At 43.0% G+C, this 14,436-nt stretch overlaps 1 protein-coding gene across 1 annotated transcript in view; it reads right to left on the reverse strand.

The window, feature by feature from the left end:
- Positions 1–11,071, reverse strand: part of LOC111158577 (stomatin like 3) — an 18,909-nt gene extending 7,838 nt beyond the window's left edge. Inside the window, exons 1-3 of the mRNA XM_022520698.1 lie at positions 11,020–11,071; positions 829–932; positions 675–747 (exon numbers count right to left, since the gene is read on the reverse strand). Coding sequence (XP_022376406.1) covers positions 675–747; positions 829–932; positions 11,020–11,071 — 229 coding nt within the window. The remainder of the gene's footprint in view (positions 1–674; positions 748–828; positions 933–11,019) is intronic.
- Positions 11,072–14,436: the final 3,365 nt, after the last annotated feature.

Consider the following 14,436-nt stretch of genomic DNA (forward strand, 5'->3'; position numbering starts at 1 on the left):
CTTTTCTTTCTTTCTTTCTTTCTTTCTTTCTTTCTTTCTTTCCTTCTTTCTTTCTTTCTTTTTTTTTAAGATTTTATTTATTTATTTAACAGATAGAGATAACAAGTAGTCAGAGAGGCAGGCAGAGAGAGACAGGGAAGCAGGCTCCCCGCTGAGCAGAGAGCCTGATGTGGGGCTTGATCCCAGGACCCTGAGATCATGACCTGAGCTGAAGGCAGAGGCTTAACCCACTGAGCGACCCAGGTGCCCCTCCATTAGCTCTTTTCAAAGAGTGAGGATCAAAACCCAGCTCCCGGAATACTCTCCCTGAATAACTTAATCATCTGTCTTGGCCACTTACTCCCTCCCTTCATTCTTCTGTCATTCGTTCAGTGGTCATGGTAATAAGTGATGTCCGGCCAATCCAACAGAGCCACACTTTGATCCTGTAAACTGAATCTCTTGGAGGGAATGCTGGGAAACAGGGCTGGATTTCCAACCTCTCAAACTATTGGTCTAGTGGTCATGCCTGTTCACTTGCATAACAGAACATCTTTTTTCCATTGTACAGACAGGCAAGGGCCCCAGGTGCCTTTTCTTTGCTTCTCAAGAGAGGCTGCCAGGGAAAATTTCGGGGGCAACAGTGAAGTATTAGGTGCCCATGATCCTTGTCAGGGGCAGCCACAGTGTCCTACCTGGCCCTCTGGCTTTGTCAGCTTGGATGCGTCCCAGTCGGAATACAACAGCACGTTCATACTCCTTAATGATCTAAGAGATTAAGGGAGAGCATTTAGTCCTAATGGTTCATCAGCTCATAGAGAGAGCCCAATTTATTTCCCAGGGTGTTACCTTCAAGCACATCCATATGGAGATGGGGAAGGTAATGATCATCAGCAGCAAAGAAAGGGAAAACAGGATCCAGCCACATACACCAAGCCCTTTACTGCTGATGCCTAAGAAATGAGGACGAAACAAGCCTGTAACTTACATGGTTCTTAGAAAACCCATTCAGCCACATGAGTAAAGCTACTATCCAGAGTGCTGGCCAGGCCGGGTGGCACTGAGGAGATCAAAACCCATGCACACCGGCAAATGCAGTAAAGACACACACGTGCGTACGCATACACACACACACACACACACACACACACACACACACACACACACTATTTATTGAGGGTTTTAGATTGAAATTGACCTGTCCCTTCCAAAAAAGTCTCATAGCAATCAATAATAACAATTACCATGACATTTAGTAGGACAGACATGGTTTATTACCCTCAAAACACATAAAACATGTTACCCAGTGTATAATTCATGGACTAGCTCCATCGGAATCATTAAAGGACCATTTTAAAAGACACATTCCTGGGCGCCCAGGATTCTCCAGGTTGGAAAGCAAGACAACCTCTGAGGTAGAGAGTTGGTACTAGTATCAAAGGGTGACAGTATGGCTGGGAAAATGTTTTGAAGAGCCTGTAGGTATGAATTTCTATGAGAGCTCTCTTACCTATCAAAGCTGTGGCTTTGGGTAAGCTGCTCAATCTTTCTGAGCCTCCATTTCTCCATCTGTAAGATGGGGATAGAAGTCAACTACCCTGAAGGATTTGACAAGGACTATATGAGATTATTTTTATATGGCACTTGCTCCATACATTCATATCTACATTAATAAATGCATATTACTATCTTTATTCCCATACAGATATTACAGGGACTTGTCAGACACTGATATTTGATGTTTCTGACTTTTCAAGGAATTTTTTACATTGGTTCATTACATCAGATGTCTTTTTGCTAATCACACATTATGATAAGAGGGGCATTTTGGTTTAAAGAATATTGCCCTGCAATGCTAAGTTCAAATCGTATTTCAATCACCTGAAACTTCGTAGCTTTAATCACTTCCATTAGACAATTTGTCAAGTCTTAGAACTCTGGTTTGTAGAACACACAAGTCTGGCTGACCCTTTTATTCTTTTCTTTTCTTTTTTTTATTTGACAGACAGGGATCACAAGTAGGCAGAGAGGCAGGCAGAGAGAGAGGGGGAGGCAGGCTCCCTGCTGAGCAGAGAGCCCGATGCTGCGGGCCGATCCCAGGACTCTGGGATCATGACCTGAACCGAAGGCAGAGGCTTTAACCCACTGAGCCACCCAGGCGCCCCTGACCCTTTTATTCTTATTTTATTCTTTAATCACTATTCCAATTTCTTTTTAATTCTCATTCCTTCTTTTCTCCTCTTCTTGACAACTGCCCCCCACCCTCGCTCCACACTTCCTCCAACTGATTCATATTCTCCACACAAGCACCCGAATTAACTGTATGTACTAGATATCTTCACCGAGATAATTCCACAAACACCTTATGCTACCTCTAGACCCCTTAATGCCCAACCATCCCCTTTATTGTTCGCGTTAGACGCAGGCTTATCGCTGCCATTCCCCTAGCCAACTGCAGAGGGCGCTAGGTCGAACTGATACCACCTCATATCCAGCCTCACTCACTGCTGCTGACTCATCAGTGCCCACATCATAAGTTTAAAAACATTCAGGAGGGTTCTAGGATTCTGCTCTTAAAATAATGCTGCGATGAGTGCTCTTAAATACGTGTTTTTGTACACCCATGTAGGGTAAATGCCAGGCAGGGAAAGTGTTAGATCAAAGACATTAGTATTTACAATTTTGTTAGGTGGTTAAGTGCTCTTCAACGAGTTCACGCCAAACCGCACTCCTGTCAATAGCCCACTGGGACACTATGCCGACTGCCCAGTGCTTGGTACCAGTACCCAGCAAGTACTTTCTCAGTTAGTGCAGCCCCAAGATGGGAATTATCTACGTTTTAGATACACATGTAGTATTAAAAACTCTTTGTGCAAATGTCCTTTAATGGGTTCTAAATACACGTAAAGATATACCCAATGGCAATAAGGACTTACCTGCATATTCAAAGTTTACATTTTTAAAATACCACCTTCCAAAACCTTGGACCGCAGTGAGGTGGATTGGACTATCATTACGCAGAATAAAAAAAACATTTTGTGCATTTTAATAGAATCTTTGTTGCATTTTGTTTATTCATGCTTATTTAACCACTGTAATGATACAGCCTATATATAAACATTCTCATCGTACCAAAAAAAAAAAAAAAAAAAAAAATCAAAGCGGTACAGATGAAACTGAAGTCCCCCTGACCATCTTCTCCTTAGTCCACTTTTATCTAGAGAGATCCCATTATTATTGATTTGGCGTGTTTCCTGATAGACCCATTCCTATGTATTTACATACATATGTCTATCCTTAGAAAACACTTGGCTTAGATTCATAGATCTGGTGAGCTACGGTGCCACACTAACACTCCAACTTTTTTGTTTGTATTTATTTATTTTTAAGATTTTATTTATTTATTTGAGAGAAAGAGAGTGTGAGAGAGAGTACAAACACAGGGGAGTGGCAGAGGGGGGAGGACGCTCCCTGCTGAACAAGGAGACCACCGACAGGAGGGGGGGGGTGCGCAGCTCCATCCCAGGACCCTGAGATCATGCCCAAGCTGAAGGCAGCCTCTTCACCAACTGAGCCCCCCAGGTGCTCCAACACTTCTACTTTGTAAAAAAACCGAATGTATCTTAGAGATATTTCCATGCCAGTATATGCAGATCCACCTCCTTCTTCTTAATTGTCGCACATGGGTCCATCCCAAACTTGTGTCTGTTTATGTAGCTACTGGACATTACAGTTGCTTGCAGTTCTGCACCTACCAGCAAGGCTGCAATGATAGGCTTGTACAAGCCTCCCTGGGACCAGACGTGCTTTCCTGGAGTCCCGGTGAATGAGTTGAGCCGGCAGCACATTTCCGGCCCCCTGGGGTGTAGTTCCCTGCTGCAGTTCACAGCTGCAGTTGCAATCATTGGGATTCAGGATCCTTGGGGGTTCCCTGAGCTGTGACTTTAGCAGTGCAGCCCACAAAAGCTGCTGGGACTCCAACAAGATCCCAGTTACGCTTTATGCCCTGAGCAAGCTCGAGAAATTTCCAGACTAGCTACAATCTGGACACCAAGCTACGTTAGCAAGTGTTCTTGGCAGAGAAGCACCCCCCACCACCCGACCCGTAGGCGCACCGCCAGAGCCCCATCAAGTCCTTGCCTTGCCGCAGGAGCTGTGAGTGAGGCTTTGTTAGGTACTAACGGCGCAGAGGGAGACAAGAGATGTGGACCTGATTCACCTTCCAAGATTCACACCTGAGCATTAGAATCACCCGGGCCACTGCCTCCGCATCAGGAGAATTGAGAATTGTGGAGCCTGGGGGTGTCATTAGCTGCCGTTCAAGTGGGGCTGTGAGTGCAGTCGCTCCCTGCAGGGCCCTGCCACCAGCCTTGTGAGCTGGCTGCGTGTGGCTGCCGGCAGAGGCAATCTCTCAGCCTCCCCGCTCCATGAGCCCAGGATCTGAAAAGATATGCAGGGACTATGTCCCAAAGCCTCCTCAGAAACCTCCCATACGACCTCTACTTCAGCCTCCACGAGGCTGCTGCAGGAGCCTTCCCTGGAGGCTGAGGGGGTGGCCGAGGGAAGGGGCCCCACAGCCTCTGCACTAAACCGCAAGCCCTTGGCACACCTAATCACCTCCTGCTTTCTCCCAGTCCATGGCTGTGTATTTTCTGGGAGTAACTGTCACAATACCATACGGTCACCACCGTCCGCTTACTTCCCAGCTGAGAACTGGATTTTGCCACCCCAACAAGCTGCTCCCGATCTCCCATGCATCCATTTGACCGTCTTTTGCCAGTTCTCCACCAGGCACGGTGCTGTAACTGAGGAGACAACGGAGAATAAGATGGGGAACTTCCCAACAAAGGTTCACGTCTAGCAGGAAAGAGACCATAAGGGCAGGTGTAATAATACCCTTGGGTCTCTGCTGTGCTGCCTTCTAGGCAAAAAAGTGGGGATTCCCTCCTGTATGTGGCTGGGACAAAGAACGGGGCGAAGTCTAGTCAACACGTTTCTTTCAGTCTGGAAAGACAAGGGCGAGCTCAAATAAATTAGCACAGAACCCAGCCCACGCTGCTGATGCTGGAGAGAAGGACCCTGGGGCTTTGGCTGAAAGGACTTCAGGGATAAGCAAGCCCGGCCCTTCATTCTGCAGCCAGAAAAATCTGGTTAGTCTTGTCATCAACATCTCAATCTCTCTTTGAGTAAAGTGGGACCTAGAAGTTCCACCAATTGGCAGACATCCCAATCTGCCTTGAATGACTCCGGCAGTGAGACAAGACTAAGTTTCACATGCCTCTGGGGCTTTGTTCCCAGCACCTAGCTACAGCCCATAGCACAGAGGAAACTTAAATGCCCTCTAGGTCTAGGTGTAAACACTCAAAGCAAGGTTCGTAACTTGTGTGAGGCTAGCCCCACAAATACGGCGCTAATGGTGGAAATGAATATTAGTACATAAAACAGGCTGGGTGACTTGGCTCCTTATTTCTTATTTTGGCTTGGTCAATAGTATTTAATTGTGAGAGCAACACTACATACAATCCTTGCCCCCAGATCTGTGTTACTGTAAAATAGCTATTTCTTCTCTAAGCAGAAATAGAGTTTGAGGTACTAGGACATTGTTTCAAAACACCAAAATCCAATGATGTCTATAACTACAATGGGATCATAATCCACAGCTTCCAGAATGGCAAACATTAAAGACCCACAATATCACATTTTTGCAAAGTTGTGGAGCGACCTGAGCCCTCATGCAAACTGACACAATCATCTTGAGAAACGGTTTGAGAGTATCTCCTGAAGCGAAGCACACCCTTGTCTACCTCTCAGTCTTCCACTTCTCAGGAATACCTGACAGAAATGAGCGGTGATGACAGTGAAAACCCATTCGAGAATGGTCCTTGTGATTTTATTCATAAAATTCTGGAAATGGAGAGCCACCCAAATCCCTCAACAATAAAGTGAATAAATAAAGTTGCGGTATACTCATCCAAAGGCGTACTACCCAGAAAGAAGAAAGACAAGGCTACTGCCATATGCAAAATGTGGACGGATCTCATAAACAAAATATCAGGGAAGATAAGCCAGACCCAAGAGTACCTGCTTAGGATTCCATGTATAAGACTATACACTGCATGATCTCATCTATTTTGTGTCATTCCATTCAAGGACAAGCAAAACTAATTGATTACATTTGCAGTCACAGTAGTAGCTGTGTCTAGTCAGAGAGGTTATTGGTGGTTGGGTATTATGGAGGAAGGCATGAGGAAGTCTTCAGGCGTGCTGTATATTTTCCTTATCTTGATCAGGGTGGTGATTACCTAGGCTTACATGTATAGAGGCTCTGGAAATAAAGACCAACCAAATGCGAAAAGCTAAGGCTCTTTATCCAGAGCATGCTATATGGCGGAAGAGTCAGTCTCTGTCATTTGTGTTTTGGCAGAGACTCAAAGGCAGGCAGAGGAGCAGGAGAGCTTTAAGGTGGAGAAAGGGAGGGGGCGCCTGGGTGGCTCAGTGGGTTAAAGCCTCTGCCTTTGGCTCAGGTCATGATCCCAGGGTCCTGGGATCGAGCCCTGCATCAGGCTCTCTGCTCAGCGGGGAACCTGCTTCCTCCTCTCTCTGACTGCCTCTCTGCCTACTTGTAATCTCCGTCTGTCAAATAAATAAATAAAATCTTAAAAAAAAAAAAAAAAGGGGTGGAGAAAGGGGAAGGCTTCAGGTGTGCCTGATTGGGGAAGCGGTAGGTGGGCTGACTGAAGGCGGGGCATGCTGTGTGATTGGTTAGGGTGCATATCTGGCTTTCTTTAGTGGGTCCTAAATTGGGAGCAGGGACAGAAAACCAAGGAGCTGTCAGTTACTTATCAAGTCCTGGCCTTTGGGGACCAAAAGTTGCAAAAATTATTGTTTAGCTTCCTGAATTGTCACAGAGATAACAATCTGGCTTCTTGTAAGACTGACTTATAGTAGGCTGGCTTCCTGGGCTGGTTCTTGCAGACAAAGGGGTTGTTTTGGGGGATGGGCTGCCCAAACTCCCCAACTGAGTTCTGTTCTTATATATGGTCCAGCCGTTTTCTATTCGTATATTCAGTCTCTCAAGAGAAACTCTTAAAACTTGTGCATGTGTTTATATGTATCTTATACTTCAATAGATAATTCAAATAAAGACCACGGGATGTAAGATCAGGCTAGTATTGAGGATGGAAATCTCACTATTTGCTCTGCATTCTCAGAGAGAGGACAGAGAGAATAGAAAACCTTCAACAAAGCCATCCTGTGGACAGGGACAATGTCCTGCCTGGAGGAGACGTGGTAGCCTTGAGCAGGAGAGACTCTGTTTACTCTCAAGAGAGTCAATTAAACTCAGAACCCATATGTCCTCACATTTTCTCCTACATGCTACTGCCTCACTGTACCCATGTACCATTATGAGAAGAAAATAGAGAAACTCTTTTCCTTGTGAAGGAGTCCAGAACAAGTCTCCCCCAAATTGTTCCACATTGACCTGTGAATGATTCTGAACTGAAGCCACAGAAGACCCAAAAGACTCAAGAAGAGCTTTTTACTTCCCCCTTAACTGCCTCTAAGAATTTAGATACAGGGCCTGGTCCAGGAAGAAAGCTCTCACCAGGGATAATTACCAAGAGTACGGTAAACTAGGGGGGAGATGGGCAGGAACAGAATTCCTTTGTGGGTCCCACTGTTTCTGACTGGTATGACAAACATTTGTTTACCAAAATTTTGCTCTTCTCATCTTTCTGTGTGTCTTCCTCCTTTATGAAGCCCCAAACCACCGTCCCATTATTCTTAGGTCAGGATGGGACATCAGCTCAATCACCTACTGTCTTAGAGCCTCTCGTGTCTGTCAAGGTTCATGTATGTATAACATTATAATTCATTTTTTCTCTTGTTAATCTTCCTTGTGTCTACTTAATTAGTAGACCAGGCTAAAGAATCTAAAAGGGTACAGAAAACATTTTCCCTCTTTTATGCCTGCATCAGGTTTGTCCCTCTTCAGCCTCCCTTTTCTGTATGAAATAACAGCATTACCAATAGCAACAACAAACACTTGTTCTTAAGATGTATGTCTAGTCTCATGATAGTATTATTTATGACAGTGGTAAATAAAAACACTCTGAAAGTACAATGGGGAGATAATTAAGCAAACCATGACGTACCTACACAATATCATATTGTGAATATGTGTTTTTTAATTGGTGAAAACCCAGAAATTACGATGGTATGATGTTAAGAGAAAAAAGCAGAAGAATGCAAAATTCTAAGAACAATATGATCTCAATTAGCACAAAACACATGCAAAGAAAAAATATTGGAAGAAATATTGGAAACATATTTCCAAACTGGAAGAATATCCAAATATATTGGAAGAAATTGGAAGAAACTGACCAAAATATTAGCAGTGGTTAATTCTGAGTGGTGGAAATATGATTTATACTGAAGGAGTCAGAACAAGTGTTCTCAAAAGTGTGTCATTTTGGCAGGTGACTATTTGGAGCTGAAATCAAGACCCAGTGGGCTCAAGAGAAAATTTTCTCCCCTCTTCTCTACCTAGAAGAAGTTAAATTGGAGGTTTTTCCCAGAATGAGAGTTCTTACCAGAGATGAATTTTTTGTAATTGACCCATCTATATGGCGGAGCAAACTTCTAATAACCAAACATCTGGTCTTCTTATTACTCTGTGAATTGCCCTTCTTCCATTTGAACCTCAGGCCCCCAGCCCATTCCTTAGCTCAGGATGGCATATATACCTCATTTGACATTTCTGTTTTTAGGACCTCTTAGGTATGTGGCGTTCCTGTCTGTACAAAGTTAAATTTGATTATCTCCTGTTAATCAGTCTCATGTCAATTTAATTCTGAGCCCAGGCAGAAGAATCTTTGAAGGGTAACGGGAAAAGTTTCCTCCCCAACAATAGTGTTCTAAGTTCTCTTAATTTTTGAAACCTTTATACTATTAAAGGGAATTTTTTAAATAAAAAATTAATCACATCAAGTAAAAAAAGAAAAAAAAAAGTCCTTTGTATTTCCAGAGCAAGAAAGACTGGAGGATGCCCAGGGGAAAAACAAAAGGTGTGTGGAGTGAAAACAATCACCTTCCCTGGGCATGGGTCTGGGGTTGTAGTGTTAAAAGTTCTTCCCTCTTTCTATTCACTTCCCATCCTATGGAGCACTGTTGGTAAAGTACAGTCTCCACAACTTCCTGGTTCTTTCCCCACAGAATGAAGGATTTTAAGTGTCAAACATAAAATCTAAAGTGAAACCCTCCTGGTAAATACTATCTTTTCATCACCTGAAAATCATCTTCCCTCCTGCCTAGTTCTCTGAAATGTGCACCCAGCTTGCATCAGGGAACGATTTTCAGCGAAAACACAGAACAGCTAAAAAGAAGTACTGTGCTTCTCAAAGTGTGCTCTCAGATTGGCAATGTCACCAGCTTGCAACTTACTTGGATGAAAAATCTCAAGTCCATCCCAAAACAAGAGTATCTGGCTTCCAGAGATAAGAACCCAAAATCTGTGTTTTTAAAAAACCCCCTGGGAAGATTTTTTTTTTTTTTTTTGCATATCAATGTTGAGAAGAAATTCTAAGATTTGGATGATTAAGATTCCAATTAACTTCACTTTAAAGAAAAAAAAGGAGTGCAAGAGAAGTCAAAGGCTAATGAGGAGTGTTGCCCTACTCATTTACATGAGTGAATGTTTAACAACTGGGGGGGGTAGATCCTAATTTATAGCACTCTATAGGTCTGATCTGCTCTTGTGATATCACTGAACTTGGAGTTGGGAAGAGAGGCACGCTAGTGGTTTCCAAAAGCTTCTGCCTGAAGCCAACAGCACGGTACACAGAAGTCTCCTGCTGGAGTTGATAACAAGGACTGAGTTATTCATTTAATCCTCCCAACATTTGTGAGTGGAAATTTCTGCACAGCTTGCAGCACTAGATAATGTTGTCTTGTTAATGTGTCCGAGATGGAGAAAGGCAAGGGCAAACTCATCCCACAAATCTCTGAAGAATGACTGATCCTGTATCTCTCAGAAATTGCCAAAACCACATGAATTCAGAAGTTGCAACCACTATGTTCCATTTTTGTTTGCACTGTGGTAGCACAGGCTTTTTTCATTATATTAAAAAGTCAAAACCAAGTAACCCCATGGACAGTTTATCTCACGGATAAAGGTCCAGTCAGGTCTTCGCTTGTTAAATGCAAGCTAAAATGTCTCATGAAACTCCTTGTTTAAAAAGCTAATGGAAGGTACTTCGGAGAGACCTCCCACTCAGACTTCTAAGGGATATTTGCTGCTTCGCGCATATCAGTTTAGGCAAATATCTCTAAATGTATACGTTTTCTTTAACAAACTGATAGCCAAGTGTGTTCTCTATCTCTGTGACTTCTTTGGCAACATAAGCAATAGAGAGCATGGGTTAAACCTCTCTCCCCTCCCCCCATGTATCATCATCATTATTATCACTTTCTGGAACTTTAACAAGTTTTTAAACCCTCCAAGACTCAGTTTCCTCCTTCATAAAATGAGATTAGATGAGAATCTACCTCAGAATTATTGTAGGATTTAAAAACATAATACAGGCAAAATGCTTCATAATCCAGACGTGCCATTCAAGGTAGTAGCTAGTACTTATGGGACAAGTTTTATTTTCCTCAACTTTTCTCCAGGTATCAGACATAATGCAGCTCAAGTCAACTTTTCTTTTTAATCATAGCATAATCTGATGATATTTGAAAATGGATACATTTCAGCCTGTTTAACATGTTTTTGCTATGTAATACCCAAAAAAAAGAATGCAAAAATAAATACAAATTCTGTCTAACACTGCAGAAAAGAGCAAATTACAGATTGCTGTTTAGGAAGCCAATAAAGCCACAAAAAGCAATGAATCCAAAATCCCGGGCTCTAACCGAATGAAGCCAATCCCGATATGGATTAATCCCCCTCACAGCTACTTTGTAACTCTCAGAATTGCCAGGGCTCTTGCTTCACTTAATATACCTAAAACAAACTTAGGGCAGAAAAGAGGAACTTACCCACTAAATTCTCTTTATCCTGTTTCTGAGGGGAATTCGCCCCAGGATCCATCTCATTCTTGAGAAGATTTTACACTTGGGCAATTTTCATGGGTTTGGAGCCAGGCCTGGGCTCCAGGTGCTTAGGAGAGAGGACAAGGAGAGAGAAGGAATGAGCAAGTGAGAGTTCCTTTCCTTTCATGAGCACCCCAAGGAGCAGTTTCCCTGGTGAAGGAAGCCTGTTAAGACAAACAAAAGGATTTTTTTTTCATGAGTTTAGACTGCCTTTGTTCCTAGAGAAAATTCAAAAGAACATGACCTTCTGATGGCATTGTTTCCTATAAAATATCTCTAAATAATTCCCTACATCATTTATATTTTATAACTCATTGTATAAATCACACAGTGATTTGCTCACCACAGTGAACTGTGGATACACAGGGCAAGTATATCTATCCTTATGCTGCAGATAACAAGATTTCATTCAATTCAATCTCTACACTGCAGTGAGTAATCTTCTAAAACCTGAATCTAATCATGTAGCCATCCTGCTTAAAATAATCCCATGACCACCAATCATTAGCATGACAAAGAGGAAAACCTGAAGTGTCCCCAGAGACCCTGCTAGTCCCTTTCCAGTCCCACTCATATGATAATCCCCTCACTCACTGAGCAACAGCCCCGTTGGCCTCCATGAATACCACTAAAGCTATCTGTGTCCTCTGTGCCACAGAGCCTTGACACATGTTACCATAGGCATAATTACTTGGCCTCTAGAAAAGGGGTTGGCTAACTACCGCCTGCTAGCTGAACCTGGTCTGCCACCTATCTTCATAAATGTGTCACTGGTACGCAGTCCTAGCCATTTGTTTCTGTGTTCTCTGTGGTCACTTCCCTACCAGACCTGCATAGTTGAACATCTGCTATAGAGACCATACAGCCTGCCACGCCTAAAACATTTCCTATCTCTCCCTCTACAGAAAGCATTTTCTGAGCCCTGACATACGTGACAGCTTCCATAAGAGATGTGATTAGTTGTGCTGCTTTCGCCACGGCACCTGCAGCATTAGAACAGTGCAGGCTCATCTCTGCTGCCCAAAAGATACGGTTGAATGAATGAATAAGTGATTTGTCAAAGATAACAGCTCACAAGTGCCAAAGCTCCTTCTCGAATCCAGATCCCCAGGCTCCTGTCCCAGGAGTCCTTCCTTCATCAGACCCCTTCCAGCCAAAGATAATTTAGCTGTTACTCTACCATGGAGAGGACAGATATTCTACTTGAATGATGGTCATCTCTCTCCTATCACTATTCCAAATAATACTTTGTTTTCCTCGGTGTGGAAGCAACACAACCCAAAGCCAACTCAGATCTTTCCCAGGTCATCCTGTCTTGCCGGTCTTTCTTCCCCCGACCATCTAGTCTCTTTCTTCTCATCAACTTCATCTTTAAAAATCTCCCAGATTGGGGGTTACACTTGCCAACTAATTGATACTCTTAACTGCATTCTCTACAAACTCAAATTACAGTAATAACCAAGGCTGTCATCCACAGTTTGTAATTATAAGAATTAATATGGAATATTAGAACTTTGGGAAAGGAGGCTGGGGACAAGAAACTCAGATTAAAACAGATGCATGTGTATGCACCGAGTCAGGGATTGTCTACTTTAGAATACTTTCCTCTGCATTGTTGGCGTACATCCTTGGCTGTGGCTCGATGTGGAAACCATGCCACGGGCATAGTGGGTAAGAAAATGGGTCCTGGGTTCACACTGCCTGCCAACGTGGGACATCATGTAACTTATTTAGTTCCTCTTCATGTTCTGTTTTTTTTCATCTGTGAAATGGGCATGATGAAGTCTCTAGCAGAGTTGTCTGAGTGAGCAGTATATGAAACATTACATGTAAAGTACGCAGAATCGTGACCGGCATTAATAAATGGTAACCATGATTACTGTGAATGAGAGCTGAACTGTGTTTCTCAGGACTCAGCGATCTTCTTTCTAACATGAGAATGCTGGGTCAATTTTCACACTATGTCTCTTTTCATCCTTGTGTCAAGCACATGGAAGATGGATTAGTGATTGGTCCAGTATCTCAAAACATTCGTCACCTTTGTCTAACATCTCTCCAGTTTCCTGCAAATTTGCAAACTTGAGGGCCATTCCTGCTTCTGCCCTGTAGTTCTTTCATTCTGTTCTGTTTCTTCCTGCAGGATCTCTGCTTCAGCACCAGGTCATCATAACTTTGGGACTAACCTCACATGGAAAAGAGCAACAGGAGAACTTCCTATGCCCATTATTTCTTGGGACAAGGTCATAGACAATCTTTGCCTGGAACAGGAAGCCCCTTTTTCCTCTGAATCGGATGACCCTCCAGTCATGCAGCAAAATATTTTGGAAATACTGCTTTAGCTCATTTCTAGATACAAGTCCCCTTAATATTAGCTGGATACCGCTTAGGCGCAAGGTTCAAAACAACAGAACAATAATTGTTCCCTGGTGGTGGCTGGCAAGAGCCTTCGGGACACTTGCCACAAATGCCTCCCTGTGGAAGATGACTAAGCAACTGTTTTTCTTCTTCCTGCAAAATGTCCCGAGATCTCAGCCTAGAAAGCAAGAATGCTTTCAACGAGGACGGAATGCCTGGAACAGCTGGGGGGTTCAGGAGGTGAATGAAACACGGGATCATTTGCAACCTTTCCTCCTCCTTTGTGTAAAATAGAAATCACCGTGAGCCACGTTAGTGGAATTTTCTCCCCTCTGTCATGGGGGAAATAAAGCAGATCACCAAGTGCTAGAATGTGCTCCCAATGAAAGTTTTTCTGTGTTTCTGTATTTTCATTCTATCAATGACTGAATTAGGGCAAGGTCCGGAAATGAGGACAGCTTTTTGTTTTTGTTTGTTTGTTTTAGGACAATTGTGATTTTAGAAGTCCTAATTCTATTCCCACTCCTGACCTACAGGATGTTGTCCCTAAAGATGTATATTTGATTTGCCCTGAATGTTCATCTTAGGGTACCAGTGCCTTCTTGAAACAATTCGTTCTAGCCTCAGACCTTTCTCCTTCTCTAAGCTTCTGGTTTCAGGAAACCTCTCCCACCACCTGTCATCCGCCATCATTTCATTTCTTGCTAAGATGCACACATACGTTCTAGGACATTTGCCGCTACCTTAGGAAAACGTTCCCCTTTCTTTAAATGATGAAGTTCTCTGATTTCATTAACTTTTCACCGATGTGTACCATCCATTCTATTTTATTCCTTCTCATTTATCCAATTCTTGAATTTCCACCTTCTTAAATAACAATTTAAGTCCACAGATCTGTATGGATATTATAGTGATAACTCCCTAAACTGCCAGTTCGACCTAGACTCCACTCCAGAATAATAAATATTTTCAACTATCAGCTGATGAAATCTCTCTACCTAAGTGTAT

Source organism: Enhydra lutris, unplaced genomic scaffold, assembly GCF_002288905.1.
Source record: "Enhydra lutris kenyoni isolate GAN:26980312 unplaced genomic scaffold, ASM228890v2 scaffoldscaffold60, whole genome shotgun sequence".
Classification (NCBI taxonomy): Eukaryota; Metazoa; Chordata; class Mammalia; order Carnivora; family Mustelidae; genus Enhydra; species Enhydra lutris.